The 17,819-nt window shown below is 40.8% G+C and overlaps 1 protein-coding gene across 3 annotated transcripts in view; it reads right to left on the minus strand.

Moving 5' to 3' along the window:
- Nucleotides 1–17,275, minus strand: part of ryr1b (ryanodine receptor 1b (skeletal)) — a 65,349-nt gene extending 48,074 nt beyond the window's left edge. For all 3 annotated transcript variants that reach the window (XM_083984344.1, XM_083984345.1, XM_083984343.1), the window contains exons 1-3: nucleotides 16,911–17,275; nucleotides 3,745–3,864; nucleotides 3,546–3,647 (exon numbers count right to left, since the gene is read on the minus strand). In XM_083984344.1, coding sequence (XP_083840470.1) covers nucleotides 3,546–3,647; nucleotides 3,745–3,864; nucleotides 16,911–16,958 — 270 coding nt within the window. In that variant the 5' untranslated portion in view covers nucleotides 16,959–17,275. The remainder of the gene's footprint in view (nucleotides 1–3,545; nucleotides 3,648–3,744; nucleotides 3,865–16,910) is intronic.
- Nucleotides 17,276–17,819: the final 544 nt, after the last annotated feature.

A 17,819-nucleotide genomic window follows, 5' to 3' on the forward strand; every position in this document is an offset into this window, starting at 1 on the left:
CAAGTCATTACTGATTACAATCTCACACAGAGGCAAACACATTAAGCCATCCTACCTTTTCTCAACATCCAGCAAGGATGCAACAAGAAAACACAATTACTGGTGGCAGTTGTAGATATGTTAGCCAAAAGATTTAGTACAGCCAACAGGAAGATAACGTTTAGCCTCTGTGTACTCATCATATACTGTGACAAGTCAGGGGCAGGACCATCAAGGAGTTTACATTACACTAACCGTAGTCCTTCTTAGCACTAGGCCTGATTAAAGCATAGGAGGCAGTAGCGTGTGTGTGTGTGTGTCTGTCTTGTGTCTGTGTGTGTTAAAGAGGCCTGTCCAGGGACCTGGGGGTATCCAGTTTCCCCATCCACCCCTGACAGTGGTGGGTGGTGGGACCCTCCGCTGGGCTGAATGCCATGCTATTCTCATCCTCTTGCTCACCATTGGAAAGGTCTGGCTCACCCACATCTCCCATCTCCTGCAGGCTGGCCAAACCAGCCACAATAATGCGGCTAATAAAAAGCTGCAATAGACAGCCTCTCTTAAAGTGAGCCTTAGTTCCAACGTCAGCCAAATGAGGTTTCATTCATCTGTATTTAAAAAAAAAAAAAAACTGAAATATGATACCAATATTTTCTTTAACTACCACATGTGCTAACAAATTACTAAAATGTAACTGCTGCCAGAGTTTATCTAGAGTATAGACAACCTGAGAATTGAAAGCTAGAAGAGCAGAAGTTGGAAGAAGAAACTTATATAAATGTGTATATATAAACCTCTCTATATCCTTCTATTCATTCCTTCCTTTTATCATTCCTTTCATTATTACATTTCTTCAATGTACAGTCCCTGAACCGCATTACGAAAATATCCCAGACAACCTGAGAGGGTGGGCTTTTGTTGTTTTTCTATTAACTATGGGAGGAGAGGGCAGTGATTAAGACACCATTACAGTATATTGAGAGAAGTGACTTACACTGAAAACATAATAGGACTTGTGCATTTGTCTTGTACCTTACACTCTGTTGAGCTGCAGGTGCTGTGTGTTGGTAAATTGATGAATATGCTCTAATGTGTTCTTTCTTCCTTAGATGGACTTTTCACTATACAATTGCTGAGTATTGTTGAGAAAATTGAGAGCCTACAAAACTTGGCAGCTGTCTCAGAAGAACTAACATTGTGAGACTGGAAGTCTCAAGTAACTTGGCTTGTGAAAACACAGTTTGTCTCAAACAGGAAACAGATCTTAAAGGGATAGTTCAACATTTTGGCAAATTGGCCCATTGCCATAATTGCTATAGTCATAGCAGTAGGTTCGTTACCTTTAATTGTAGGTGTAAGCTATTTTTAGTACAGCGGAGCGCAGCAGCAGGCTGCTCAGAGCTACGCTATGGAGGCTAAGGGAATTTCTTGGTTTCCCTCATCAAACTCATCAAATACAAAATCCCAAAACTCCACAGCGCTTTTGTAGACAAGTTGTGAGCTGCACAACCACCACGCTATGAGATAATGACGGAACGATACGAAACGGAGCCGTTTTCGAGGTAAATTCATACAAAACCGCTGATGCGCGTTGCGTTCAGGGACAGTTTTTCAGCAAGCAGTCTCCGTATTTACCCTGTATTTACCTCGAAAACGGCTCCGTTTCGTATCGTTCCGTCATTATCTCATAGCGTGGTGGTTGTGCAGCTCACAACTTGTCTACAAAAGCGCTGTGGAGTTTTGGGATGTTGAATTTGATGAGTTAAATGAGGGAAACCAAGAAATTCCCTTAGCCTCCATAGCGTAGCTCTGAGCAGCCAGCTGCTGCGCTCCGCCGTACTGAAAATAGCTTACACCTACAATTAAAGGTAATGAACCTACTGCTATGACTATAGCGATTATGGCAATGGGCCAATTTGCCAAAATGTTGAACTATCCCTTTAACATCATCAAAGACAAACAAAGAACAATGTGCCAAAAGAAAAGGGACATCAAGCAAGGCAGGGTAATATTCATGACAAGGGCAGAGAGGCTGTGGTATTTCTGCATGAAATGCAAATGAATAATGCATTGTGACGCATGGCTAGGTCTGATATTCTAGGCTTGCTGATTCAGAACAGGCACAGCTGTAATTTTAGAAAAAACTATTTAGAGAAAACTATCACAATGGTATGAGTCAAATCAATCAAATATTTTTTTTTGCTTTTTTTTCCACTTTTGGCTACTAAAGGAAAAAACTCAGCATTTTTACAAAAAAATGATTAACACGTGTAGAAAACCATTGTCACCTTAATGTTAGGACTAAACAGATGTGAACTGAAACATTTGAATGATACATCATCACTATTTCATTCAGTAGAACATCCAGTGGGCAACAGGACAGGAACGAGGACAGTTGCCAGGTTGGTTGGGACACATGTTACAGGAAACAAGACGTGTTAACAGACATACCCATTTGTCCAAATCGACTGTCTGCAGCGAGCACGAGGGGAGGGGGAAGGGGAGGGGGTGTCAGACAGCAAGTAAAAAATCATAGTAAAATAAAAGCAAAGTATAAGTCCATCTATGTTGCTCACATAGTCTGAAGGATAGTGATGCACCCTATGCAGTGTGCAAAGTAAACCTCAAGGCTTGATTTGGTATTGATATTTAAAAACCAAATGTGTGATGTATATAAAGAAAGACGCAGCCCCATCAAAACAAGTTAGAACTGTAACCTGATATCAAACCCAAATGAACAGACAAATCTTAAAACATGGACTCATACTAGACAGGTACTTCATGTTTTGGATGTGTTGCAGCAGTGTTAATGAGTCTAATTGTAAAAAACAAGTATATATTTTCAAATACGATCTACTGTGAAACAAACAGAATGCTTATTTATCATCTGCAAAGCATAATCTTCAATTTCTTATAATTAAGAAATAGAAAATGTGTTACAACAGAGCTATATGAGCTGCATAGCTGGGTTAAGCAGATTAAAGCTGATAAAGAAAAAAAAAGTTGATCTTTAAGGAAATGCTTTGTTTCCCTTTTACCAACAGTCACATGAGAGAATCAACAGCAAATGTTGGAAATAGCTCCAAAGTGTGGGTTAGTTGTTATTTAAACATGTCTTTAATACTAGAAGGACAGTTTGGGGAGCCATGAACCGTGGCTCAACACCTCTTTGCAAGATACAGGGGTCAATCCTAAAGTGACTCTGAGAAGGACAGCAAACATACATATTTCCATAAAAGGCATGGAGGAATACTTAACATAAAGAAAACAATATGCCTTAACAAAGTATCAAATCTACACAGGAAATTGAAGAATTCTATCCAGTGACAACGAGACAGACAAGAGACAGGAGCCGCAGAAAACTGCAGAAAACCGCAGAAAAAAGAACAGATACATTTTTAATCAATCCAAAAGAAGGGGGAAATCTCTCTCCTGAACTCCATGTCTCTACAGTTTCCCATTCATAAACCATAATCCTCTCAACAACCCACTCAATCTCTCGCATCTCTTGCCTTTCCATGGATTCCTCTATTACTCATTCCTTTCAGTGTGATTTGGATGCCTACCTCGGTCATCTCCACCGTGTTGGCCAGCATCTCCTGCAGAGCACGAACTGACAGGGACTGCTCCAGAATGAAGGTACATATGGCCAAGTCCGGGGGCACATTCTGCAAACGTGCACACAACGGAGAGGTGAAACAAAGTTATTAAAAGTGACATGCCGAACAAACAGAAGGGGAGAAGGGGACCAGGCCAGCATTTCACCTGAGCGTTGGATGTGGTTTCCAGGAAGCAGAGACGGTTCCCAAAGCCCTCGCAGGACAGACATAGCTTGATCGTCTCCTTCAGGACGGAGGCAGTGCACTGCAGAACGACCTGGTCATCCTGCTCCCAACAGACAAAGAGTTACACACACAAATTAACCCACTTACAAAGAATTATTTACAATACATTTTTTCTGCTGGCTGATCCTGCTGTAACTGTGTGTTTTTTTTTTCATATTTTAGTAAAAAAGTTTCCTAAAGCGTCAAATAAAACTTGACATTTGGTGCAGCCATTGTTATTTACAAAACTTTTTATTGACTAAGCTGACATGCTTTGTAAGTGGGAAAGAGGAAAACTTGCCTGCAGCACATTTTTAAAAAGGACACTTGCTACACTCAGTGACTAAACTGTTGTGTTTATGTGCAAACAAGACATTATTACACATGATAAACGCAAACAAGACATTATTACACATGATAAATTTGACCAATGATTTTGTATTTTTTTTTTCCCTTTAGTTACAAATCATAAAACATACAACACTGACGTTTTTGTGAATGACATTTTGCATTTGAATACTTTACTTTTCAGATCACCATTGGCTTTCATTACTTCTCATACACTTTAAACAACTTTTCAGATCACCATTGGCTTTCATTACTTCTCATACACATTAAAACAGTGGCAACCATTTAAATTAACTTCCATATATACAACTCTATTGTATGACAATACAACTGGACTGCTATACAATAAAGCAAGAGTCTCCAAATTAATGCTTATGTCATACCTAAGTGCATAAGAACTAATGGCATTTTGAAACATGCAAATACTACATATTGGAAGCAGTAATATACTATTTAAACAATTTACAGTCAAGTAGCAACAGATTAAATCACTGACATGGTCTTTGAATGGGCAGCTGAGAAGGCTGCTCTACAGTAAGTGAGGGGTGGCACAATAGATACACACAACTTCTTTCTACCAGCAGAATACTAACAGGCAGTAATTTGCTGTTCCTTGTCAATGCCTGAACCCTCTAGAGACTGGTGTAAATACGGCAATAAACACCCCCCTCCCCTGCGAAACCCACACCTGACACTTGGCATTCTCAGCTGCTCCTTCTACTCAGTCATTATGCAAGTGGATCCATCACTTAACCTGACTGATATTCCCCTCTACATTTCTGGGCAGATTCCTGACTTTTCTAACCTCTTGTTTAACAACTAATAAATCATTCTTGACCTGCTTACAGGCCTCGCCCTGGTGATTTTGCGCCACCAATGTGCCAGGACTTACAGTAGTGTTTAGGGATGACAGGCAGGCACTTAAAAGAGACGGAGAGAGCAGCACAGGAATTTGCATGGCTGTGTTTATGGCACATTGCAGGAACATAGAAAGTGATGCAGACCAGTGACCTCATAATATCTACTCTACTCTTCCGCCCACAGGCCTCTAGTGTTTCTTTGGCTGAAGAGTGTCCCCTCTTCCTTTGGCTGGGCGATCATCTATCTCGCCTCAGCCTAGAAATGTCTCCTCTGTCCTGTCCTCGTGTTCCCTACTTTGCACTCCAAAAAGTGGAGCAACGTGCCCTCTCTCCTTCACTGCAGACATGAGCAACACCACTCAATATGAAACTCAAGCTGTACATAAACAATAACAACACTACTTTTAAGCTAAATAAGTCTCAGAGGAAATGCAAATAACAAAGTTATATTGAAACAAAATGGTGGGATATCCTTTTCACTTCCTTTATAGGAAAATAATATCTCCAACTCACACACATTCAAATCTGAGCTCCATACCAATAGCTATATGCACAACGTTGATCTTTGTTTACCACTCCTTAGTATAGATTACAACTGAACCCCAACGTCACTGCAGAGAAGTCATAAAGTCAAAGAAAAAGCTATGCTGAAATGGGATAATCAAGGGCAAAACGGGCTCAACCGGCCTGTTTTGAGGACAGTGCTTACAGACTGAGAGCACAGTCCCCATTTAGGAAAAAGGGCTGAGCTTGTGTGTGTCTAAAAGCAGACTGCAGGAACCTAGTGACTCGTTGCTGTGGGGCAAGATGTGTGATCGAATGGCAACCGTAGACGACGTATGCCTCAACATTATACAGCAGTCCTATCCGGTGGCTTCCATACATTCTACTGTCATAAGTCGTACATAGCAGACTTAATGTGCTTCATCACTCTACCCCTATCGGCAATATCAAAAAGGCACAGGAGCCACTGCAGGACTGCACTCATCTCATAACTGCTGTCTTCATCTATTTTATTTGAAAATGTGTCAAAGCATTTTATTAACATATTCATGAATGTGCCAATTACATAAGGGTGCATCAGTATTGGTACAATAATAATAATAAAGTGGTGAAATAACCAAAAATAATGGCTTTGTGGAAGCCATACATAGAGAAAAGGGGGATATTGTGTCTCAATAGATAACATACAAAAATATTGTTGATGTAAGGAAGACAAGAAACCACAGACCTAAAGAACTAAATCCTTTTTTTACAGTTTTAACCTGCATGTTTGATATGATGCATAATGGATGGGATACCTGCCAAACTGGCAAGTAAAGCAGACAAACACATGAGCCTCAGACAGCTTATGATGATCAGACCTGTTGTTCCACAGTCTCAGTGTTTGGGCACTCAGACTTATAATAGTAGTCTATCAAGTGCATTAGCAACTAGAGAGCTGTGTCCTTCTGAGAGTCACACAGTGTGAATCATCTTCAATGTGACCATGTGAAAAGCTGATTTAGACACTACGCAAACCCCTGGGCTTAACTCGGCCTTTTAGGCTTTCAGTATGTGCAATTGGCGCTTAATTATAGGCCAAGCACAACAACTGATTATTTGTTAATCTCACACAACCTTATTTGATGGAGCCGAGACAGGTGGGGGACTTTGAGTGACATCCAGGATGTGCTGGTTATCACCCACCTGACCCACTGAACTTCTACCTGGGTTGTGGGCAAAGACATGTTAATGAAACTCATTTGATGTCCCATCAATGAGGTGGGTGTAGAGTAACAGCCAAGCCATGTTTGGACTTGGCAGCTGAAGCATCTGGGTTATGTGGATGCTCGGGGTCAGAGGGAGAAGTAGAGACAATTGGATGTAAACTGACAGTTACACAAACAAACACACTGGTGTGCACAAATAGAGGTGTGTAATGCAGCACAGATTTACAGCCAGAGGCATAGATAGCGCCTGAAAGCAGACACCTTTGTATATTCTCTAGGGCCATCTGATGGTGCACTTGCAGACAGAGGGTAGCCAGGGTTCCCCAGACAAGCAGGCATGGTGCCTGCCCGACACAGGAAGCAAACAAGAAAACAGATGCAGAATGGTGAGAGATATGTGCCCCCTACGATCCTCCCATGCTCTCCTAAATTATGGAGTAGGACAGGATGGGCACCAAGGTCTCATTCTACAAGAATGGCTGATACCCTTTTTGCTGTGGGAAAAAAGTGTGATTGTTCAGTTTATATTGTAATTTAGTACCTTTTCTGCTGTACACTATATTCTTTCTACACTTAACACCAGCATCTAGCTAAGTGCTGATAAATCTTTAAATGTATTTGGGAGATTAACTTCTCCATAAGCGGGTTGGTTACATCAAGGATGACAGGAACACTGTGAGGACCTGGTGGCCTTACTGTATAATACCGTGATTCCATTGCTGCAATGTCCAAAAAATTAACTTGCGTTCCTGACCTTCAACGGTGCATAAGCAATCTTCAAATTATTGGGACATGTTAAACCTATGTATTCATACCATAAAAAACATGAACAAAAAGTATCTGTGATCAGTTGACACAAAAGTTATGTTATCATCTGATTTCAGTTTTTTTATTTTTGATGTGGACAATAATATTATACTGTATATCTATAGCAGCATTATCTTGACAATGTCACTAGTCACTAAAAGTCACTAGTCGCAGCCATTAAAGCCATAAGTATACCACTGTGATACAACAGACGCATCCCAGCATAATTATTTTTGTTTGGTGAAAATAAAATGCAAAAAACTACCGTTCCAGCTGAAATCATGACTCATGTTGCAATTTTAACAATATACCAAAACAGCTGCAATAGGGTTTTCTCAGCTGAGGTTCAGCCTTACTCAATTAGCAATTTAACGGGGTATATTCAGTGCACTTTGGCCTTCTCCACTATGATTTGTTTAGATCTTGCACTTCACAATTTGGGATATTTTCATGTGAATATTGGTAGTCATCCAATATTCAGATGAAAATATTGGTAGTCTGCCACATCCATGGCATAAGGCCACTGAAAACCTGCTCAGTGATCAAATCACCCTTATCAAATGAATAACACATCAATTCTTTATTTACAGTTCCAGATTTCTGCCTGATTGTCTGATCAGAGTGTGCTGATGCAGGCCACCCCAGGACATTGATTATGTTTCTGCAGACATAAAAAGGCTGAGGGCCTGCACATTGCACAGTATGTGGGTGGAGGAGAGAAACAGCTCAGTAATGTAGAGGGGAGAGTGATGATGGGGTTTCCTTCTAGTTGAAAACTAGAAGAGATCATACAGGTGCATTATCAGCAACTTCAATCACGGACTGCAGTCTGGGAGCCCCTGCATGTGACACTCCCACTCCCATAATTCATGCCCTCTCGCTTGTTTCTCCACTTTCTTTCACTCCACTCTCTTGGAATCAAACTAGTGAAACATCTTTCTTCTTTTCACCCTGTCTCTGTTCGTTTTGTAAAAATGTGGCATCATCATTCTGTTGTAAAATTTTTATCAAGTTTTTTTTTTTCCAGAATCAAAGCATTTTAAGATTTTTCCATGATCTTGATAAAGCATCCACCCCATCATCACATCAGACCGAGGGGTTATGGGTATATATATAATATAAAGGTCTGACTAACCATTCGGATTATATACAGTGCAGTACAGGCCTAAAAACCAAAATAGCCGAGCCATCTCCTTAACTCACCAGTGTCAACAAATACAGATATAGCACCGGACAAGTCACAAGTTTTTCTTTCAGATAACTAATTCTATCATTCAAAACAGGCTTTATCATCATGACAGACATATTGAGGGTGAACGGATAGATGGTTAAGAAGCACCCCTGTTTTGATTTCTTCCATTCAACATTCACGTGTTAATTGGGCTTCATGACAAGCCAATACAAGTACAGAGAGGATCTCAATTTGTAGAGAAACAGTTCAGCCAAAGTCTTGGGAAATCTTTTCTCTCTTCTCTTCTCTTCACTTATCACCTTCTTTCTCTCTCCTACAGCTTATCTTGAACAACACAGACATTTCCTAACTCTCTTCGGTGAGTCATACAATATTGTGGTGGTAGCATTTTCCAAGTCCACTGAGTAATTTGCAAATTGCAAGTTGCATCAAAAGTAAAGCTTCTTTCCCTCTGCCTCAGCAGCATACAACACCATTATTTAAATCCTACTCAGTAATGTGTAAATCTCAAACTTGTAAGTTTTCATCTTTCTGGTAAACATGTTAATGAATTGTATTCAGCCTCAGGCTTCAGGCTGCAACATTAGAGAGTGCAGAGTGTAAGATTAGTGACAGAAGCTGCTCACTTCTGTAGAAAATCATCAGCAAAATGGCAAAAATATTTGCCTCTGCTGCAGTAATACAGGAGTCATTTCAGTCATGTGAGTATATCTGTGCGTGGGTACCTCTACTCTGAGTTACATGTCTAATGTGGCACGTCCGACTGGGTTTATTTAGCTTCTAGGTAGCTATTGGTAGCATGAGACAGAAAAGCTTTTTTCTGTCTCTTCACCCTGCTCACTCTGGATTCACACTTTCTCCTTTCCTTGTCCACATTTTCTCTTGGTACACTTATTATTTAATTGCCGTCCTCTTTTCTCTCCCTTTTTCCATTACCTTCACTACTCTGCTCTGGGCCTTCCCCCTCCACTCCTCTCCTATTTTAGGTGGCTGCACCTGTCACTATCCCATTCCCTCCTTCTGCTGACCAGCAGATACTTAGAGGTCTCACTTGAAGAGTGAGCCAACAGAGACTCTTGCTCACAGGAAAGGCATTGAGCACAGGAAAACTGGTTGATACCTTCTACTTGTTATGAGCAAAAAGCACTGTCAATAAAATCTAAATAAACAGAATCAACCACTCATGACCCCAAAAGGTATTTTACATTTGAGTTACTGATGTAAGGAAAATTAAAGAACAGGTATTATAGTTAACCACACAGAAGTCAATAGGGTATACTGCAGTTACAACAACTCTGATAACACAGTTAAGACAATAATACAAACAAAAAATATAAACTCTTTGTTGATAAAGCTTCTAAATATGTAGGGTTTAAAATCTAAGAAATTGCATGAACATGATATCTTACCCAATCTTGTGTATTGATTTTCTGTTAGAACTAAACCTTTGGGGTGTCTAGACATAAACATGACAATTCATCAATTCACTTTCAGAGAAAGAATTTCATTGACACATGGGGTTTTGACATCCTGCACACAGTGGCTTCGTTCCCTTCTGGCTCAGTTAAACTGCTACAAACTACCAGACATCAAACATTAAACAGCCTCTGCCCTTTGAAAGACGATAAGTCTGGCAGACAGCAGCAATTGAAAGAAAAACACTGTTATAAATAAATTATTTTAGCTGGCATAAATCCAAAATCCATCCTTCCAAAAATTCAATTTGCCTTTAGAGTAAGCAAAGTACTTTCCTGATCAGCAGGCCCGCACAAGACCATGTGTAATCTAAAGATTGAATATAGGAGTGAGTTAAGGCTCAGACAGAGATTTATTTTGAAGTACAAGCTCCATCCCATAGTCCAAATGAAAATATGGCCTAATGGGTTGGGAAAATAGAAAACTGGAATATGTAATATCGCACTGGGCCAAACACAAAGAAAACCTCAAATCTCAATCTATGAAAGACAGAATTAAACGTTCAACCACATATATCGTTGACCCCTCACTTGATGCTCACAAAGCATATGAAGTTAATCTCAATGGTTTTATTAGTTGATAAGAAGTTCTGAAAAAAATATTGTCAGATTTCTCCAGACAGCATCTGCAGCATAATCCTCAAGCCAAATGACGGCACTGTGGGTCCAAAACAGACTAATATTTACCTCACCCTCCCCAGACATTTCTCTCTGACAAAACACTGACTGATCCCACATTATGGAAGATTCAGGCATCTTAAAACAAAACATTTTCACTGCACAAGATGGAAGTAAACATAGGGCATCTGGACTTGTTTAGTTACAAAACACTCAATGCTGCATTTGATTCTTCAAGGCTGTACAGACACAGACAGCACATTGACTTATCATCACGTCCAGCCATTTGAAGCCCTTGCTACTGTGTCAGAAAGCTGATTTCCATTCAAGATGCAAAAAATATAGTATTATCAGTAAGTTTTTTTTAGTTTTTACTAATTTTTTAGTTTTTAGAAACTTCTTGCTGTAATATTTCAAATTAACATTGTGTTTGCCAGAGTAACATTATGGTGAGAAGAAACAGTGCAGACCTTTACCAAGTACTAAGTAATGATAATGTGATAGTGACACAAACTGTGCTGCATTACTCAATAATGAAGCATCAACTTCCTGCTGATCGATGTACATACCATTTTAATCCTTGAATGGAAACCAATGCTGCTAGATTAATACTATCAAGAGTTTGAAACTGATTTACATATATTCATGTTAAGTCTCCCCGATGTAGAACCCTCAGTAGATCAAGATTTATTGGACCAATTTAAAGAAGAAGAGAATACATATGGTACAGTATGTCATTGTGTATGTACTGCAATGCTGTTTGTTTGGACGTTTCTGAGATGGTGGAAAGACATATTTTTATGAGTTTGTTCCAAAGATCAATTTAAATAAGAGCTGAGCTTCTTCATACTGCAAAAGTAATTCTGTAATGTCTGCAATCTAATTTACTTGGACGTCTTTCAACTATGTGTGGACAGAAATGATTCCTGGATCTTTTTATCTGCAAGGTGACAGAAGTAATCACTGAGCCTCTGCACACATGTGCACACACACACACACACACAGCAGTTTACATAACACTAGTGTCACTTTGCAACTCTCTCTCTCTCTCTTCCCTCTCTCTCTCTCTCTCTCTCTCTCTTTCTGTCTGTCTGTTTCTATCTCGTGCATGACAGAGAAGCTCAGACCACCTGTTTATTGTGTAAACTGCTGTGACCGAGGCAGGCAGACTAACAGGTGCTGTGTGTGTGTGTATGTTTTGCTGTCCTGCTGTGGATGTGTTCATCTCCTGGGCTCAGCACTTCTAAAGCCCTGCTTTGCTCACTCCCTCCTCACCTCCCTCACCCTCACCCTCACCCATCATCTGCTGCTATCCCCCCAAATCCTCTGCTACTGTAGCTCACTGATGTACAGTCTGTGTGTGTGTTTGTGTGAGGGTAAAATATAGCAACAGAGAGAGAAGGGGACAAAAACTACTAGGATGAAAAACGGAGAGAGACTCTATTTCTCTGTACAAACAAACAGCATTGCAGTGATATAATATATGTCATAGTTTTGGGTTCCATGGTCAGTCTAATCTCAACTGAAGAAATCGAAATGAGGAATCCAGCCTGATCTTACAGAGAAAACAAGGAGTATAGATTTGATATGGGATAGAGAAAACAGTAATAAGTCTAAAAGAAGAGAGAAAGGCAGGGAAAGCATGGAGTAAGACGATGAAGAGCAATGGGTTCAATGTTTTTGCAGAATTTGGTTATGGATCCCAGTAGGACAGTGATGTAGAGGGCTACATTTGCACTGCATGTACGTACAATAGTGCCGTCCCCTTTTCTGGTTTAGTTGGCCTTTAATGAAGGCAGGTGAGGGTTTGATGGAGGCTCTGCTCCTCTAAATCCAGTTGAATTTCACAGCTAAAAAGTCCCCAGTCCAGTCGAGAATTTTGTTAAATCCCTTTCTCTCTTTTCCTCCTTGCATCTTTTGTCTGTATCTCTATATGTATCAAATAAAGGCAAAATTTCAACATCAGGTTTTAACAGCACCACAGTGTAAATAAAGTCTTCAACTCCTGCACAGGCCACCAAAAAACATTAACCATTCAGTAAGGAATGAGTTGTATGTACGCAGGTCAAAAGATGTCAAGGTTTCCAAACTTAGTTGAAAATTTGAAGACCTTCAGCTTGCGAATTAGTAATATTTCCACTGCATTTCAAACTCTTCATTTCAATGTGTGTTAGAAACCTCTTTGACATTGAAATATAGTTGTTTAAAAGTTTGTATTTAGCCTGGTTTTAACCAGGACATCAGCTACCTTTTGACCTAAAATCAGTGCTTTCTGCATGGGTGAGTTTGGATGAGATTTCTGGCAAAACCATGACGGAGTTTAGCCCACAAATGTCACATATGACTGTAACAACAATGAACAAGATCTCTGTTCACTTGACACACACACACAAAGCCGTGCACGTTCAAATCTACACATACACACACCATATCTCCCAAAGGATGCTGGCAAGTAGGACACTGAATCCTCTGGTTTCTCTCTCCAGAGTGTGTGCACTTATAGTGGCACACTATAAAAAGACATTTCTGTTATAGGCTGGAACTCAAATACCCCTTCAAACTCGCTTGCCTGTGTGATTCACACCACAAAGGTGGCATCGTGAAACAGTGACACATCTTTTACCATCGCCAGTAGAGGAAAATGTCCATCACATGAACTCTTTGTTACCTAATGTCGACTCTCGTGTGTTTGTAGTGCAGTGAGACATTTCAACAGGCCGCGGCTGTTGTTCCAGGTTTTTCTAAAGAGGAAAGGAGAGACTGCTAGCTATTGCAAGCCAAGCCAATCTCCTGACAGCAAATGTGGGGGCTGAATGCTGGCAGGGTGTTTTTTTTAGGTAGGAGGTTGAATACTAGACAGCGGCGGTTCAACAGAGGGCGTCCACTTTGTTTGAGTGGAGAGAGAATTCAAGTAACCTGCTACTGTACAGCAGGTGGCATGGCTAAGCCCCACTAGCGAGTGTAGACTGTACAACTATTCAAGCCATACTGTGATCACTCAGCGCTCTATGAGTCACAGGCCCGGGCCATATTACAATAACACAATAATACCTAGAATAGAATAGAGCAGCACTGCTGAGTGTGTGTGGCCTTTTGTTATGGGAAAATGATCACTGGAGATATGTTGAAGACGCCCAGGATGCATAACATTTTCTTGCGTTCCCATCTGTCACACCGAGCAGCATTCAGCATTTAAAGGATTAAATCTCCTCTTCCTTAACTCCTATTATTATACAAAACCCCTCTCTGTAAAAAAAAAAAAAACAACACTATAAGCAGCAGCACTGCATTACCTTATTCCCAAACTCACACCCCCACAGCTTTTCTTCATTTTTGGATGGATCCCAGCAGGGGTGAAACACAACAGAGAAAATCTCAAAAGTGATGGGACACAGTTTTTCTTCTTTTTTTCAGTCCCTTCCTCAAATAGACAACAACCAGCTTCTCAGTTTGCAGGAGCACCTACATACTCCTGTTACTTTCACAAGACAGGAGGAAAGCCAGAATAACACACTGTGGTGTTTGTCTGTTGCGTGCATGCACCATCATCATTACTGTATACAGTGAGACCGTCATGATGGACATGAGGAGAACATTTGTAAACTTTAAAAAAAAATATAGTATCATATTTATTACTGATTCCATTCATTATGCGCAAGACCAGTTAATCTATATACAGTTACATCTACAGACAAGTAGAGCCGGCATCACTAGGAAATATAACGCAAATTTATCTTAATAACAGCTTCCATGAACGTTATGGCCAACACTCAACCTTTCTCCTTGGTCTTGTGTCATGCAAGGCCTTCTTTAAAGATTGACCATCTAATGTCAAGTACAACACATTAATTATCCTAAATGGCATTTCTTTTAACCTGAAAAGCAAGATTTGCTCACATGTATTCCAATGCCCTTCTAAATTGCTGTCAGACAATGGGATGGGCTATAGAAATAGAAAGCCCTCCTGCTGAAAAGTGAGCCTTGGCACACAGGCTGTGAACCTGCATGGCAGGTTATGTAACTATAAAAAGATTATATCAGGTAAATATATGACTTCTATCTCCTGCCCTAGCTGGCCCAGGTAACAATTCCTCAGTGCACATGCTCCACTTGCATCACACCTCCCACCTCCAATATAACCCAGGGAAAAAAACCCAAGCTGGGAGAAACAGCTGACTCACACAATGCCTCCCATCACTAGCCTCTAATTAAAAGAGAAAGGACCATTTGGTGAATGCTTTAATCCAAAGAGCCTTACAGCTCCATGAGCACTTACATTTTTAGCCCTGTATCCCGCGAGGGGATTGAACCCCTGACCCCAACAGTGTTCGTGTCAAAGAGAAACCTATTGAAGTCCATGAGACATTAATAATTCAGATAGAGCTGCGTTGTTTTTTCTATTTGAAGTGATGGAGTCTAATAGTTTCCTCATAACTGACCACTCAAACCAAAGGACAAACCCACCAAAGGCATCCAAACTCTCTGGCATTTGTTTTTCACAACTCAACTGCCAGTTTCTGAAGAAAATTTAAAAAAAAAAAAAAAAAAAAAAAAGCTTTGTTTATAGTTGTGTAATAGAAGCAACAGCTGTGTTGCTCCGTAATGCTAGCTTGCGGTTATTATGAGCTGACACCACAAGCTTGACAGGAATCCTGTCCATCATTGTGAATTAGCTTGAAGTCTTTCTGTTCGCTGCTGTCTGGGTTCTTTTGTACTTTAACTGTTACTTTACAGTTAAATAAACAGTGCACCAACAGTAGTGGTGGAGACGCACATAAACAGGAACAAATTTCCCTGTCTGCTGTGCCGGGAATATGGTTGATGCTCTGTTTAAAGGCAAACTATAGTCAGCTGGGATGTGTCTCTCATTTGAGAATATTTCAACATCTCACATAACATGACACAAAGAATATTAAATATTATTATATCAACTGGTTTATAAATGTATCATATTATCACCAACAGTATTTTTGTCTTCACAAATGTGAATCATTTTTCAAAATCAGCACAATTAGTATTTCATCTGCAAAATGACTAATGAACTTCTTGATGTAGAAGAATCTATCATCATCCATGTATTGATTCCATATCAATATTCATTTCCACCATAATGTGTATCTCTAGATGGAAACACAGAGTGAATCTATGATTTTCCAGGTAATTACTGCTAACAGTTACTGAGTTTCTCAAATGTTTTTCCTGGTTAACTTTTTGGGTGTAAAAGTTGGTCATTCATGTGCATGGTAACAAAAACTTAATATATTTGACTTGTTATTTTCCTCATATACTATATCCTTCTCGCTCTATCTCTTCAGCTTTGGAAATCATTTCAAGAACCCAGCTGTTTAAGGTTAATTCCAGGGCCTTTCCCACTGTGTTTGCTACTGTAAAGTGGATCTCTCCACACTATATAACTGTGTGTGAGCTTCTCCGAGGAAGACATGCAGCCTTTGGCCAGCTGTCCCCTGTAGGCTCTGGGTTGCTTGTTGCTCTGCCTCCTCACCCCACACTGACAGGCTCTACTTTCCTCAGATATAAATAGATAACGATGCTAACAGATGCACCAGCCACTGTCTATCTATCTATGCTCACACACACACACACACACAAACTGATACCCACTTATTCTTAAGCCAAGAACACTCTGGAAGTAATACGCAAGAGGTGACAATGCAGTGCATTTTGAAAAGATCAAAATATGATCACGTAATGTAGGTTAACGACCTGAGATCTGTGCACTCAGAAGAGGTTAAAGAAATCAATTACCAAGTTTAAAGAGAGCAACTAATAAGCAGGTCATGGCACATTCAGGACGCTGCAAAAATAGTCAACTATATACAGACGCAGGCCTTGGCTCTGACAACTGCAACTTCAGATTTGACTTAAATATCCAATGCCAGCGAGGCAAGATACTGAGCGAGAGATAAAGTTGATGTGGGAGATCATGAGTCAGTTGTAGGTCGCGATTAAAGAGTATTAATTAGTTTCCTTTCTCACACCTCCCCGTCTCTTTCTACAGCCCCGAACCTCCCAAACTCCTCTCCAGCAGTCAATGCAGGTTTGCCCTGTTGAAAAGGAAAGTAAGCAGGACTCACCGTTCGCAGGAACTGAATCTCCTCCTCTCCCTCTCCCCCTTCTGCCATCCTTCACCGAGGGTTATTCGCAGCTCCTCGGGAGAAAAGAGAAAATCCTTCAGTTTTCTCTCTTCAGGATCTGGATTTTTTTTTCTTATCTCCTTTGCTTTGTCCCTCCCTCTCTCACCGTCCTTTCTTGTGTCTGTACCCCTCTTGCTCTCTCTCTCTCTCTCACTCCCTCTCTCTCTGTCGGTGTCTCTCGCTCTCGGTGCTAGTGTGTGTGGGTGTGCTGGAGGACAGCGTGAGTCCTGTGGCTCTCACGCTGTTGTGAGAGAGAGTGACGGGAGGCGAGGCTCTCCCTGGCTCCTCTCTCCTCTCGCCTTGCATCCCCCAACCACAGATGAGGGAGGGAGGGATGGTGGATGGGTAAGGGAGGGGCAGGCACCTTGTTACACATTTACATCACTCCCATCCCACTGTGCCACCATGTTTGTAGAAGTGGGCCACTCCTTCACACAGGCTGCTCCCCCCCCTCCACCACACACACACACACACACACACACCCCTCCCCTCCTTCCACATGTCTGAGGCTATAAAAGGAAAGGGGGGTGAGGACTAGCCTTTGGGGAGTGTGCAGTAGGGGCAGATGCACTCAACACACTCACACAAACACACACCTTAACTCTTCAAAGTGAATAAGTTAGCTACATTGTACCTTCAAACCTTCAGAACCAGGCCATTGACACTGCATTGGCTGCACTCAAATGGAGCTGGAAAAATCTGATCTCAGTCTGTGTGACCCGACAGGCAGCTGACGGGGGAGTACCCACACAACAGCTACTTAGTTTACTTAGGGCTAATTGTTAAATAGATTGATTAAAGCTTGATTGGCAGTCAAACTGGCAAATTGATCAGTGCATGGGAGTACTT

Source organism: Trachurus trachurus (genome assembly GCF_905171665.1).
Source record: "Trachurus trachurus genome assembly, chromosome: 13".
In the NCBI taxonomy this organism is placed as follows: domain Eukaryota; kingdom Metazoa; phylum Chordata; class Actinopteri; order Carangiformes; family Carangidae; genus Trachurus; species Trachurus trachurus.